This window comes from Salmo trutta, chromosome 15 (genome assembly GCF_901001165.1).
Source record: "Salmo trutta chromosome 15, fSalTru1.1, whole genome shotgun sequence".
Taxonomy (NCBI): domain Eukaryota; kingdom Metazoa; phylum Chordata; class Actinopteri; order Salmoniformes; family Salmonidae; genus Salmo; species Salmo trutta.
In genome coordinates this window covers 40,830,226-40,843,912 of record NC_042971.1, presented here as the reverse complement: position 1 = coordinate 40,843,912, position 13,687 = coordinate 40,830,226, and the positions used below count along the sequence as shown (strand labels likewise).

The window sequence follows — 13,687 nt, the reverse complement described above, 5'->3', positions numbered from 1 at the left end:
CCTCCACCTGCAGCTCTCCCCCAGTGCAGTCATTACTCATGTCAGCCTCCTCTCAGCAGTGACGCAATGTTCAGCTCTAATGCACTCTGCCAGGATCAATCGGGACATGTCCCAGCAGCCAATGAGAATCACAGCACATCACCATGCTGGAGATGAGATGCAGAACACACACTATACTGTGTTAACGCATATGCACACACACACGTTCACACACTCAAACACACACACTCACACAGTCGCACACCTATATTATAGCCCCCTATGTGAACAATCCAGTCTTCTCAACATTCACACACACACAAATCAAATTCTGACACACACACACACACACCCAGGCAGCCCCCACCGGACCGTCTAACTAACAGACACAGATTACATGTGTGTGGGTGTGGAGATGTTGGCCAGACAGGGTTTCAGGCAGTCCAGGCACGTTTCCCAAGCCTCTAATGATGCTCTGCTGCGGGCCGCTCTTTCACAGCGAATCATACACTAACCTCAGCTAGCTCCACACACGCCGCACACACAGGCAGCCTCACACGCACACACTCCCTCCCGGCTGCTGCTTTCTAGGCCTATGGATCCATTACCAGCCCATCAGTGAGGACGTGTGCTGTGTGGCCCCTCTCTGATTCAGTCAAATCAATACACAGCTCTTAGCTTGCTCTAACAGGGCTCTTCCCAGGCCCACGCCTGACTCTGTCTGTATGACTCATCATACACCAAGGCTAACGACACCCACTTCATGCCACCCTTACTCATGTACACAGCACAGGCTCCTGCCGCTCCACCTCTATCTGCCCGTACAAGGATATATCACCAATGAATCTGAATTAGCCTTTAGCTCCAAAGGACACAAATCATCGCCTTAGCCTCTCGCCTTAGCCTCTGGCCCTATCCTTTTTAGCCCTGTTTACTGAGCACTGTACCTGACCCTCCCCTACTCAGCAAATAACATTGATGACCACTGTAGATGAAACACATTATGTTTTTTATAATAAAGGGACACTTTTTACTGAACTTCAATCTTGTCTGTCATGCCTTGCCATGCCTTGTCTGTCAAATGGTGCACAAACAGATCTGGCAACTAGGTTAGCTGGACATCTCCTGCATGTCTACTGTGTCCTTCCAGTTCGAGCACCTTGACTGCACTGGCTTGGTTGCACTGGAAGTCATCGATAGTAAAGTTGTTCCATCATGTCTGTGCACCAGACCTCGAACTCTACAGCCATATCTCCTGACCATCCTTCCTGACTCCAACTCTTTATGTCTAGAACGACTACTCACCAGAGCACAGAGTAGGTCCACAGCCTCCAGGATGAGCTCCTGGTGTCCAATGCGGGTGACCCCCAGCTCCTCCAGCTCCTGATGAGTGATGTGGAGCAGCTGCTCCCCATTGATCTTCTCCCGCTCAAAGTTCTTAATGTACTGCTGCAGACAGTCATCCAGGCCTGCATGGGGGACAGACAAGAGAGCATGAGGGGGGGAAACTATGTTAAGCACACCTTTGTTCTAATAGTATGTATTTGTCCCCTTTACCGTCAACATCCAAGTCATTTGCTTGGTGTACAGTGGGGGAAAAAGGAATTTGATCCCCTGCTGATTTTGTACGTTTGCCCACTGACAAAGAAATGATCAGTCTATAATTTTAATGGTAGGTTTATTTGAACAGTGAGAGACAGAATAACAACAAAATATCCAGAAAAACGCATATCAAAAATGCTATAAATTGATTTGTATTTTAATGAGGGAAATAAGTATTTGACCCTCTCTCAATCAAAAAGATTTCTGGCTACCAGGTGTCTTTTATACAGGTAACGAGCTGAGATTAGGAGCACACTCTTAAAGGGAGTGCTCCTAACCGCAGCTTGTTACCTGTAAAAAAGACACCAGTCCACAGAAGCAATCAATCAGATTCCAAACTCTCCACCATGGCCAAGACCAAAGAGCTCTCAAAGGATGTCAGGGACAAGATTGTAGACCTACACAAGGCTGGAATGGGCTACAAGACCATCGCCAAGCAGCTTGGTCAGAAGGTGACAACATTTGGTGCGATTATTCGCAAATGGAAGAAACACAAAAGAACTGTCAATATCCCTCGGCCTGGGGCTCCATGCAAGATCTCACCTCGTGGAGTTGCAATGATCATGAGAACGGTGAGGAATCAGCCCAGAACTACACGGGAGGATCTTGTCAATGACCTCAAGGCAGCTGGGACCATAGTCACCAAGAAAACAATTGGTAACACACTACGCCGTGAAGGACTGAAATCCTGCAGCGCCCGCAAGGTCCCCCTGCTCAAGAATACATATACATGCCCGTCTGAAGTTTGCCAATGAACATATGAATGACTCAGAGGACAACTGGTGAAAGTGTTGTGGTCAGATGAGACCAAAATTGAGCTCTTTGACATCAACTCAACTCGCCGTGTTTGGAGGAGGAGGAATGCTGCCTATGACCCCAAGAACACCATCTCCACCATCAAACATGGAGGTGGAAACATTATGCTTTGGGGGTGTTTTTCTGCTAAGGGGACAGGACAACTTCACCGCATCAAAGGGACGATGGACGGGCCCATGTACCGTCAAATCTTGGGTGAGAACCTCCTTCCCTCAGCCAGGGCATTGAAAATGGGTCGTGGATGGGTATTCCAGCATGACAATGACCCAAAACACACGGCCAAGACAACAAAGGAGTGGCTCAAGAAGAAGCACATTAAGGTCCTGGAGTGGCCTAGCAAGTCTCCAGACCTTAATCCCATAGAAAATCTGTGGAGGGAGCTGAAGGTTCGAGTTGCCAAACGTCAGCCTCGAAACCTTAAAGACTTGGACAAGATCTGCAAAGAGGAGTGGGACAAAATCCCTCCTGAGATGTGTGCAAACCTGGTGGCCAACTACAAGAAACGTCTGACCTCTGTGATTGCCAACAAGGGTTTTGCCACCAAGTACGAAGTCATGTTTTGCAGAGGGGTCAAATACTTATTTCCCTCATTAAAATGCAAATCATTTCATAACATTTTTGACATGCGTTTTTCTGGATTTTTTTGTTGTTATTCTGTCTCTCACTGTTCAAATGAACCTACTATTAAAATTATAGACTGATCATTTCTTTGTAAATGGGCAAACGTACAAAATCAGCAGGGGATCAAATACTTTTTTCCCCCACTGTATAGGATGTGGATTGGGCTGGTTTATATACCTTTCAAAGGCATAAATATGACAGACTGCATGTATAACATGTCACACTGCATGTATAGTCACACTGCATGTATAACATGCAGTGTGACTGGCAGATTCAGAGTAATTGCTGTAATAAAAAAGATGCATATCAAACCCCTACCGAGCTGCTAAAAAAGTATTTTCCATTTCAGTCACTTTGTGTGTTAGTTCCTACATAATACCAGAAGCATGCTTCCAACCATAAACATGTTCGAAGTCCTGAGTGTGCTCTTACCCTCTAAGCAGAGAGAACAGACTTTTCTTTCAACTCCAGAGAACTGAGCAGATCCAGTCTACCAGTTGACCTGCTCTTTGTGTAGAACAGAGCAGAGCAGAGCAGAGCAGAACAGAACGGGAGCAGAGAAAAATGGGACTAGTCTAGGAGATCAACTGCTCTCACCACAGCGTATTAAAGCCATCCTTATCAGAGCACAGCAGAGCCACACAGACACACAGAGTCCTCTGCAGCATTCTGTGTTGGAGCCATGTACAGCGGGCCAGGCGGCACAGAGAGAGCGACAGAGAGAGAGGAGCCCAGATAGTAGCAGAGCAGACTAGCAGAGTCTCGGCTTTCAACCACAGCATCCATCCATGGCTCCCGGGAGATGAGTCATCTCCGGCGGCAGAGCGGAGCGGAGCGGGCCACAGCACAGAGCTGACCCACATTACACACACTGGCTGGGCCATGTCAACACCGCAGCACAGCACACACACATCCATGGACACAGGCATTCAACGGGACAAATTAGCCTAGGTAGATCAAAGGATGGAACATTCAAAGACATATGTTGTATCTAGACGGCTCTGCATAGTCTGTGCATAATCAGGTGAATCATCTGAACTAAGTTCCCCATTTGTATGTGGCAAACACTTGTCTTGCCATGTTGTGTGCTGCTGCCTAGTCCTCTGCTTCTCTGAGCACACAGACAGGTCCGTAGCCTTGAGACAGGTCCGTGGCCTTGAGACAGGCCCGTGGCCTATGTTCGTGGGAGTGAAATTTATGAAAGCATGATTGCGCAAGTGTGTGTGTGTGGTGTTTCTTTGTGTGTGTGTGCATGTGCATGTGTGTGCACACACGTTCATGTATCCATCTAATGATCATGAATGGCTGCTTTCATTTGAGAGCTTGCTGCTTGTGGGATTTCCATTCTGTTGCTTTCCTCTAGCTATCAAGGCTCCATGGCAACAGTTGCCGGGTGACCAAGAGGTAAGCCCCCTTGAAGAAGTGAATTATCAGCAGTACTTCATTATTGCCCTCAGACCTATCACAAAATGAAATAAGACAGGTATCTAATATTCATTCTAAATTACATTTTACCCAAGGGAATAATCCTGAGCCCTCAATGCCCTCAAAAACAGGTCAGTCCCTCCCTCTTACTCTCATGGGCATTGAACCTACTCTCATACACAGCAAATAGTTGTTATGAAATAGATGCAGTACAGTTCAACTAGCTTGCCAACTGCTCTACCTCGAGCCACAATATTGGAACATAGTACCAATGTAAGGCAGCATTACCAAGGCAGGTTCGCTGTCCATGGTGCTAGTTTTTCTTGACTGCCTCAATTGATGCATTGGTGTGTGTGCATACTTGTGTAGGTAACGTCTAATATTTAGATTTTGTTCTTTGTAACAAGAAGTACCAACCCCTAATCATAAAATTACATATTCACAATTATAGGGTCTCTATTGCCCTAGTGATCTTTCCCTTAGAAAAATCAGATGAGAAGCAACAGTCTCTATTGAGTGGAGTTCCCCTTTTACTTTACAACTGTGTCCACTGACCACCTCTCAAAAACCCCTCAAGAAGAAGAAAGCCAAAGCAACCAATAGCATACAGTATCCTGTGTGAATATTCTTTACAGCTGTGGCAGCACAAAGACATTTCTCAACCCTAACCCTAACCCTTTCCTATCAGCATCCTCTCTCAACTTTCCTATCAGCATCCTCTCTCAACTTTCCTATCAGCATCCTCTCTCAACTTTCCTATCAGCATCCTCTCTCAACTTTCCTATCAGCATCCTCTCTCAACTTTCCTATCAGCATCCTCTCTCAACGTTCCTATCAGCATCCTCTCTCAACGTTCCTATCAGCATCCTCTCTCAATGTTCCTATCAGCATCCTCTCTCAACTTTCCTATCAGCATCCTCTCTCAACTTTCCTATCAGCATCCTCTCTCAACTTTCCTATCAGCATCCTCTCTCAATGTTCCTATCAGCATCCTCTCTCAACTTTCCTATCAGCATCCTCTCTCAACGTTCCTATCAGCATCCTCTCTCAATGTTCCTATCAGCATCCTCTCTCAACGTTCCTATCAGCATCCTCTCTCAACTTTCCTATCAGCATCCTCTCTCAACGTTTCTATCAGCATCCTCTCTCAACTTTCATATCAGCATCCTCTCTCAACTTTCCTATCAGCATCCTCTCTCAACTTTCATATCAGCATCCTCTCTCAACTTTCCTATCAGCATCCTCTCTCAACTTTCATATCAGCATCCTCTCTCAACTTTCCTATCAGCATCCTCTCTCAACGTTCCTATCAGCATCCTCTCTCAACTTTCATATCAGCATCCTCTCTCAACGTTCCTATCAGCATCCTCTCTCAACTTTCATATCAGCATGCTCTCTCAACTTTCCTATCAGCATCCTCTCTCAACGTTCCTATCAGCATCCTCTGTCTCAACTTTCCTATCAGCATCCTCTCTCAACTTTCATATCAGCATACTCTCTCAACTTTCATATCAGCATCCTCTCTCAACGTTCCTATCAGCATCCTCTCTCAACTTTCATATCAGCATCCTCACTCAACGTTCCTATCAGCATCCTCTCTCAACTTTCATATCAGCATCCTCTCTCAACGTTCCTATCAGCATCCTCTCTCAACTTTCATATCAGCATGCTCTCTCAACTTTCCTATCAGCATCCTCTCTCAACGTTCCTATCAGCATCCTCTGTCTCAACTTTCCTATCAGCATCCTCTCTCAACTTTCCTATCAGCATCCTCTCTCAACTTTCCTATCAGCATCCTCTCTCAACGTTCCTATCAGCATCCTCTGTCTCAACTTTCCTATCAGCATCCTCTCTCAACTTTCATATCAGCATCCTCTGTCTCAACTTTCCTATCAGCATCCTCTCTCAACTTTCATATCAGCATCCTCTCTCAACTTTCATATCAGCATCCTCTCTCAACTTTCATATCAGCATCCTCACTCAACGTTCCTATCAGCATCCTCTCTCAACTTTCATATCAGCATCCTCTCTCAACGTTCCTATCAGCATCCTCTCTCAACTTTCATATCAGCATGCTCTCTCAACTTTCCTATCAGCATCCTCTCTCAACGTTCCTATCAGCATCCTCTGTCTCAACTTTCCTATCAGCATCCTCTCTCAACTTTCCTATCAGCATCCTCTCTCAACTTTCCTATCAGCATCCTCTCTCAACGTTCCTATCAGCATCCTCTGTCTCAACTTTCCTATCAGCATCCTCTCCCAACTTTCATATCAGCATCCTCTGTCTCAACTTTCCTATCAGCATCCTCTCTCAACTTTCATATCAGCAGCCTCTCTCAACTTTCATATCAGCATCCTCTCTCAACTTTCATATCAGCATACTCTCTCAACTTTAATATGACAACAGGTGACATAGATGTCCCTTGCCTATGCACTTTCCATGGTGTTTGGTGTGGAGGATTTGAGACTGAACTGAAGTTCCTAGTTGTGTTGTGTATCAGCTGCACAGAAGTTGTGCCGTAGGCAAGCCCTGCCCTTGGTGCGAAGGCTGGAGACACATCTGTGACAGTGGCGCCAGAGGCAAGCACGGCTGTGCACTTCTGGACTGACACTTGGCTGGCATAAACTATTGTGTACAGTACATGGGAAAACATAAACCATGTCTGTGTTGACACATCACAGCTCCTTTAGTTGGATGATAGTAGACCTAAAATAAATCCCTGTGCCCTGGTGAGAGAGGAAGTTATTAAATCAAACTTGTGCTCTGATGTTACAGTAACTGATCGGTCTTTCTTTGGAACATTATTTAACCATCTAGATAAGCATTCAGCTCCTCAGCCTCATTTTTTTCTAAATGAAGGCTGAAAATAAAGAATTTGTTGTCAGTCAGCGTCTCGCCTTCAGAATGACAGAAGTCTGCCACTACTAAAGTAACGGTGCCCACAATTTGTTTATGGCAGGTAACAACAATCGTTTTGTCATCCATTTGGTCTTACCTAAGTGTTATTTCACCTCAGCTGTACTGTTGGCCAACACAATAATAAAAACAACTATACGTAAGTATGCTTTCTCTCATAAAAATCTTAATGTTATGGCAGATAGTGGAGAATTTGACTAATACTCCTGAACATAAGGCATCTTTAAAACATACTGAATAGCATAACGCCAACCATTTTGAATTCAGTACAACAGCATATTTAAAAGATGAAATTGACTACTGTGTTGCAAAAGCTGCTGTACAGTTCAATAACCTTGCAACCTGCAATATGTTCCCTATCCATATCCACAATGCTGAATTGCAGTATCAATGTAGTAATGTGAATCATTGTCTAGGTCAACACATTATCAGATGAAATAGGTTCGCTGTCCATGGTTCTAGTTTTGCTAATACCTCAATTGTTGCCAACACTGTGAGTGTGTGTGTGTGTGTGTGTGTGTGTGTGTGTGTGTGTGTGTGTGTGTGTGTGTGTGTGTGTGTGTGTGTGTGTGTGTGAGACAGAGAGAGAGAGAGAGAGAGAGAGAGAGAGGGAGAGAGAGAGAGACAGAGAGAGCACCTGTCTTTATGGTATGAGGTAATCTAAATGTGAACATTATATAGGTCAACTGATTGTTTTACACGTAATGCGTTGGTCTCAGTATCTGGTTGGTGGTCTAGAAATGCGTAGCCTATCAGGCCAGGGTGATAACTACACTAAATAGCGCTTCCATCAGGGTTGGATACACAAAATGGCACACGTTCAATGTTTCAATGCAAGGAATAGCACCGTTTTAGCTCAAAACACCTCCATTGAACCATTCATTTAGAGAAAAGAGAAAAGATGTGCACATATCCATGTTAGTCGTTTCCAAATGTACTCTGTCAAGCAAATTCAAATAAACATGTTGTATAAGCATTACCTTTCATCCAATCCAGCACTTGCTTGGGTGTCCATTTGCTTATAGGTTCCATCACCAGAGCCATCATCGATGTCTTTAAATCCTTCAAACGAGGACTTGATCGAGCGTGAAAATCGTGCTAGAAATCAGAAATGTTGTATCGGTATACAAGAGAACACATAGCATAGGTGCACCTTACTGGGTAAAGGCATGGCTGGTGACAGTATCCTGGGTAAGGAATGCGATGGTGCAGTCCACGCGCTCACAGAAACGACTCCCCCGCCCATCTCTCTCTCTCTCTCTCGCTCTCTCTCTCTCTCACACACACACACACACACACACAAACGTACCTGCCGACCACTGTGTAGAGAAGCGAGTCTCTCTCTGAGTGAGAAACTCTTGCAACCCCTCCCTCCCCTGCACACCGCAGCATCACATGCTTCGTTCCAGAGACAGAAGGAATGGTGCAATAATACATAATTACCTGACGCCTTTATAGAGAAGCAATGGCAGCTGAGCGTGATGCATTATATTTCGATTGGACATTTCTGTTAAATATAATATCTCCAATTATAATACCGTTATTATCACAAATATCTTCACCTCCTTAACTGACGTCATTTCCAGCCCATTTGAGTTGGAACCGAAACGAATCTATTGTTATACAATACAAAACTAGTGATGCTTGCATCAAGCCTGTATGGATACAGTATGGGGGGAAACCATACGAAACTGGGTCACCCTGCAATTCTAAATTGAAATAACAATTATAAAACAAAACATGAAAGACACAATTGATTGTCCAAGTCGTTTTTTAAAGTTAATTACAAAATATCTCAGTTACTGTAAAACCACATCACGATGTGTGCTAATCACTTCTTTCTAAAGTCCCCATGCTTTATTATTAGGAAAATAAATGTAGTACATAATTATTGAGCTATAGTCAAATGAACTATTACAACTATAATCAACTATGTATGGTGTGTGCACACTGTATGAGCCTGTGTCCCACTATGGTATGGTTAATAATTCAGTCCTTGCTATGCTGGGCAGCATGACGACACATCTTTACCTAATACTGTACCTGCTAAGCCTGTTACTGACTCCTTGAAGATCTGGCCATTTCTTGTATCTTTATTCAAGTCTCCCCATAGGTTTCACTTCATGGTGATAAATGGAATAAACCTCAACATTTTCTTCTGCAAAATGATCAGAGGTATGGGAATAGTCACACACACACTCTCACACACCCACACATACACACACAAACATGGTCACCACTCTCCCTAACCATTACCCTCTCCTCTGCTGCTCCAACAGTGCCATGCTAATAGTCCTTGGCATGGCTGCTGTATGACCCAGTGGCTCCCGACAGGGTGTGAAGTGGTGGCATTGGCTCTCACTCCTGACACACACTGGTTTACTGTTAATCCTCTCAGTCTAGTTCCCAAGCAGCATGCCACTATGATCACTAGCAATGCCCAGATGGTCCATCATAGCAAACCCCTAGAGTAAACATGTGCTTAATGTTGTTCAATACTGTTTTCCACATTAGATGCACCCAACGGAAAGAAAAATGCATGCATACCTAACACATACTATCACATAGTCACACTCACGTAAACCCTGACAGCCATACATCCCTGCTGAGAATTCTGAAATGAACCTACCCACAAGTCACAGTGATCCAGATGGATATTTTACAAATGAAGATCAAGAGGCTCACTCAGGCAAAATATCAACCCACCATGGCTAAACCAGGAAGTGTATATTATAGTCAATTGCAACCCCCATTCCAATGGCCAATACAGTTTACTCTCCACAAGACATGACTGCAATAACTCAGTTCTTTAGCATATTAATATTTATTATTTATTCAGTCAGTCGCATTCAAGATTAAAACGCATTAGAAATGTGGCACAGCATGATATGTTTATCTGGCACAGATGTTGTGTAATATGCTTTCTTGTCAAAATGCAATGTGACACTTGCAGTAAACATGCAATGCTTATGTATGACAGCAGGTGGCAATATTTTCCTGCTTTGACAACCAAAGATAGGAAAATAGCTTTTTTCTTTGGCGTTTTGTAAGTCTGTGTTTAAAACAATATAATTTCAAATCAGCAGTATCTGTGAGGAATAATTTCTCAGAAACAAGATTCTTTACAAGATCAGCTCACAGTTCCCTGTTTTTCTACTCTTTGTCTTTAAACTCGAAAGCTTGACATTGTCTCAGGCACCCAAGCATGACATTATAGCAACTGGTTGCATTTATGTAGTAAATATTTTGGACATTGTGGCATTTTCTAAAGCTATTTCTTTCAACAATTCAACAAAATGAGGGGATCTCCTTCCCAACCATCAATTGGATTTTCCTCTTGAATGCAATACAACTGACCACCAAGTATAGATTCAGTGGAATGCTTTAGCATTGTCAAGTACGTTAGAGTTGGCAGACAAAGTAGAAATACTGCTGGTTTCAGTCAGGTGGGCTTCTTCCTGGGCTCAGGGTTGGGGATGCGTAGGTTGGAGATGCGCAGGTCGGGAGAGCTGAAGTTGGAGCTGGCCACGGTGCAGGTGCTGAGGTAGTGGATGACGATGCTCTGGGCCGTACTGGAGTCTAGGCCGTGGTCCTGACAGAGATACTGGCTGAGCTGCTTCACTGGTTCTGGTACCAGGCCCTGGGGAGGGGTCTGGACCAGGGGAGAGCTGCCCCGGGCCAGGCTGTCCTGCATATGCTGTCTGTACACCTCCAGCAGCTTACTCTCCAGGTAGCCGTTCAGCATAGAGTTGGACAGAGGTTCTCTGTTTAGGGTGATGATGCTGCTGTCTATGACCAGGTTACCCTCATCCTGCAGGGTTTGGGACTCCACCCGTACCCCAGGCTCCACAGGCCCTGTGGGTTCCAAGGACTCCAGCTCTCCCAGGTCTTGAGATTGAAGTAGTGGCCCTTGGAACACCTCACTCTCCAGCCGCAAGCTCATTGAACTCCTGTTTCCCACATGGTCTCCTCTGAGCTGCAGGTCAGGGTAGTCTTTGCAGAAGGTGGTGCAGCACCAGGAGCGATAGAGCTCCAGGTCACCATAGTTGTCACTGTGGCTATTGGGGATGGTGAGGGCATCACTGGGCCTGGTTGTCGCTCTAGGACCAGACTGCACCAGGCCTTCCATGTTTCCTGTGCAGCCCACACACCAGAAGCACATTTTAAAAGTTTGACGTATCCAATCAAAAATGAATGAAATTATTAAACATTGTACTCATGCCTGGATGCACTTAATCTCATGTGAACCTTCTAAGATGCAGCATAGCCAACTGATCCAGTGAAGCATGAAGTATTTCAGACAAATCCAAAATGCTTACCTAACATTGAACCTTGGTTCAGAATGATATTGGGAGCAGGGTGTGGTGGACGTTCCTGAGCCTTTGTGAAATCACAATCACAATCCTCTTTCCTGTACCTGAAGACTCTGATGAAGGCTTCTCCCAACATGACAACCACTACACAACAGTGCATATTATCTCAACACAACATAGCAGCAAACCACACCAACTAGGACTTTCAATTGTGTATTTCCACAGATTTTATTCCAGGACTAGCATTAATCTGGTTCCAGGAAATCACCCCAAAGTGTTATGCTACCATGACATAGCTTATCAGGCTCAAAATAGAAATAAATACTCCGTTTCTCTTACCAGGTCATATAAAACATAAATAGTATAAAACACAGGACAGGTGCTGAGAATATCCCTACCTCTGTTTTACAATAGATGATGTTTTCTTCAGTCTGTCCACTAATACAAGGTTTACAAGTTAGCTACAAATGTCTCTGACTGGTAAGCAGCCACGGTATTGTGCTGTCCCTATTTGTACAGAGCATCTGAGTAGCAAATGTTAAAAACAGGAAGTATTGTCAGAAATAAAGTGAGAACACTCACTACCCCTGCTCTTCAGCTGCTGCCTTCTGTGATGTGAAACATCAGTTTTAGAATGTAAGGAGAACTGAAACAATATGTGACGCGGTGGCGGTCGGTGCCGTTTAAGGTGAGGGAGGACGATTCTTTTTTTTTATGAGCATGGCCTTATTTCTTTTACAGCATATTGGATGACTGTCATTCATATTCCATTCACACAGCTCAGTGTAACATCAATAGGTTTAGGCTACTACATGATGCTGGAATTTTCCATATATCCATCATGAGGTTGCTACAACATAGCCTATGAATGAAAGTTTACAATGTAGGTGCACAGGCCAAGAGAAAAAATTTAGTAATCAAGGTGACAGACAGTGACACATTTAACACCACCTTGCACACTCTTGCCTGCATCTAGCTGATCAAGGGTGTAATCATTAGTCCAACAGTTGCAAATGAGAGTTTCTGTTGGTCAAATTCAGGTATGTTTAGCCCGGTTTGGTTCCGTTTGCTTCAGTTTAAGAAAAGTTTTTCAACAGAATCGACAGAATTAATACACCCCTGATCACATGCACAACACAGTTCACTTTCATAGCAGCCACATACAAACAGCATGACCACATAATTCTTTCTCGCGTCTACGCGCTCTCCTCCTCTCACCTTTTCCCTTCGTTTATGGACTTCAGTGCACAACAAATCAGCTGTCTGTGACCAGGCGAAAATGCCTTTACAAGTCAAACCTTAATATCATAACCACTACACACAGCCTACATCACTGTCGCCATATTAGCTAACGTCATAGTCAACATAGCTACTAAAACTAAGGTGTTAGTAAACCCGCTACGATAATGCAGTACAGTCAGCAAGCAATTTAGCAGTTACACCGGCAGGCCCCGGTGGTAATAAATAAAATAAAAGGCTTGGAAGAGTTCCAGTGTTGGATAGCCATAGCCTGCTAGCTAACATAGCATTCCTGTTTGAGCCGGGTGTTTGAGTAGGCTAAACTAGCTAGCTGCATTCGCTAGCTAAGTGAAAGTTTTTTTTAAAAATACTACGAAATATAGCTAGCTCTCTCTCTCTTGCTTCTCCTTCATTTTTAAATAAATAAATTTGTTGAAAACTGTTCAACTATAGTCTTTCTCTCTTTGAATCAACTTCACACCACATTTTATGCACTGCAGTGCAAGCTAACTGTAGCTAATGCTTTCAGTACTAGATTCATTCTCTGATCCTTTGATTGAGTGGACAACAAGAGCTCTGATAGGTTGGAGGACTTCTTCCAGAAGGTTGTCATAATTACTGTGTACATCTATGGAAGAGGATGAGAACCATGAGCGTCTTAGGTTTTGTATTGAAGTCAATGTACCCAGAGGTGGACGGAAACTAGCTGTCTTCCGGCAACACCATTGCGCTACAAGAATAACAAGGAAACTGGTTAAGAATAAGATAGACTGAG

At 44.1% G+C, this 13,687-nt stretch overlaps 2 protein-coding genes across 5 annotated transcripts in view; both read right to left on the bottom strand.

Moving 5' to 3' along the window:
* LOC115149062 (connector enhancer of kinase suppressor of ras 2-like) overlaps positions 1-8,774 on the bottom strand; it is an 89,561-nt gene extending 80,787 nt beyond the window's left edge. Inside the window, exons 1-3 of one of the 2 annotated variants that reach the window (XM_029691549.1) lie at positions 8,670-8,774; positions 8,341-8,458; positions 1,285-1,448 (exon numbers count right to left, since the gene is read on the bottom strand). In XM_029691549.1, coding sequence (XP_029547409.1) covers positions 1,285-1,448; positions 8,341-8,407 — 231 coding nt within the window. In that variant the 5' untranslated portion in view covers positions 8,408-8,458; positions 8,670-8,774. Of the gene's footprint in view, positions 1-1,284; positions 1,449-8,340; positions 8,645-8,669 lie in introns of those variants that run through there. The other variant, XM_029691551.1, reaches the window with a different exon arrangement.
* Positions 8,775-10,164: 1,390 nt separating this feature from the next.
* Positions 10,165-12,377, bottom strand: LOC115149061 (uncharacterized protein CXorf21 homolog). Of its 3 annotated transcripts, none has more exons than XM_029691548.1 (3): positions 12,072-12,377; positions 11,680-11,817; positions 10,165-11,494 (listed from the first exon to the last, which is right to left on the bottom strand). In XM_029691548.1, exons 2-3 carry the CDS (start codon positions 11,807-11,809, stop codon positions 10,803-10,805), a joined length of 822 nt encoding a protein of 273 aa, XP_029547408.1. In that variant the 5' UTR covers positions 11,810-11,817; positions 12,072-12,377; the 3' UTR covers positions 10,165-10,802. The 3 variants fall into 3 exon arrangements, with proteins under 3 accessions (XP_029547408.1, XP_029547407.1, XP_029547406.1); XM_029691547.1 differs by having other exon boundaries at positions 12,256-12,368; XM_029691546.1 differs by having other exon boundaries at positions 11,680-12,377.
* Positions 12,378-13,687: the final 1,310 nt, after the last annotated feature.

What these genes read in the sequence shown, in the direction of transcription:
- LOC115149061 (XM_029691546.1), bottom strand. Translation starts at nt 11,833, where the DNA reads ATGCACTGTTGTGTAGTGGTTGTCATGTTGGGAGAAGCCTTCATCAGA. An exon ending in GAACCAAGGTTCAATGTTAG is followed by an intron (nt 11,495 to 11,679) that starts GTAAGCATTTTG and finishes TGGGCTGCACAG; the next exon opens with GAAACATGGAAGGCCTGGTG.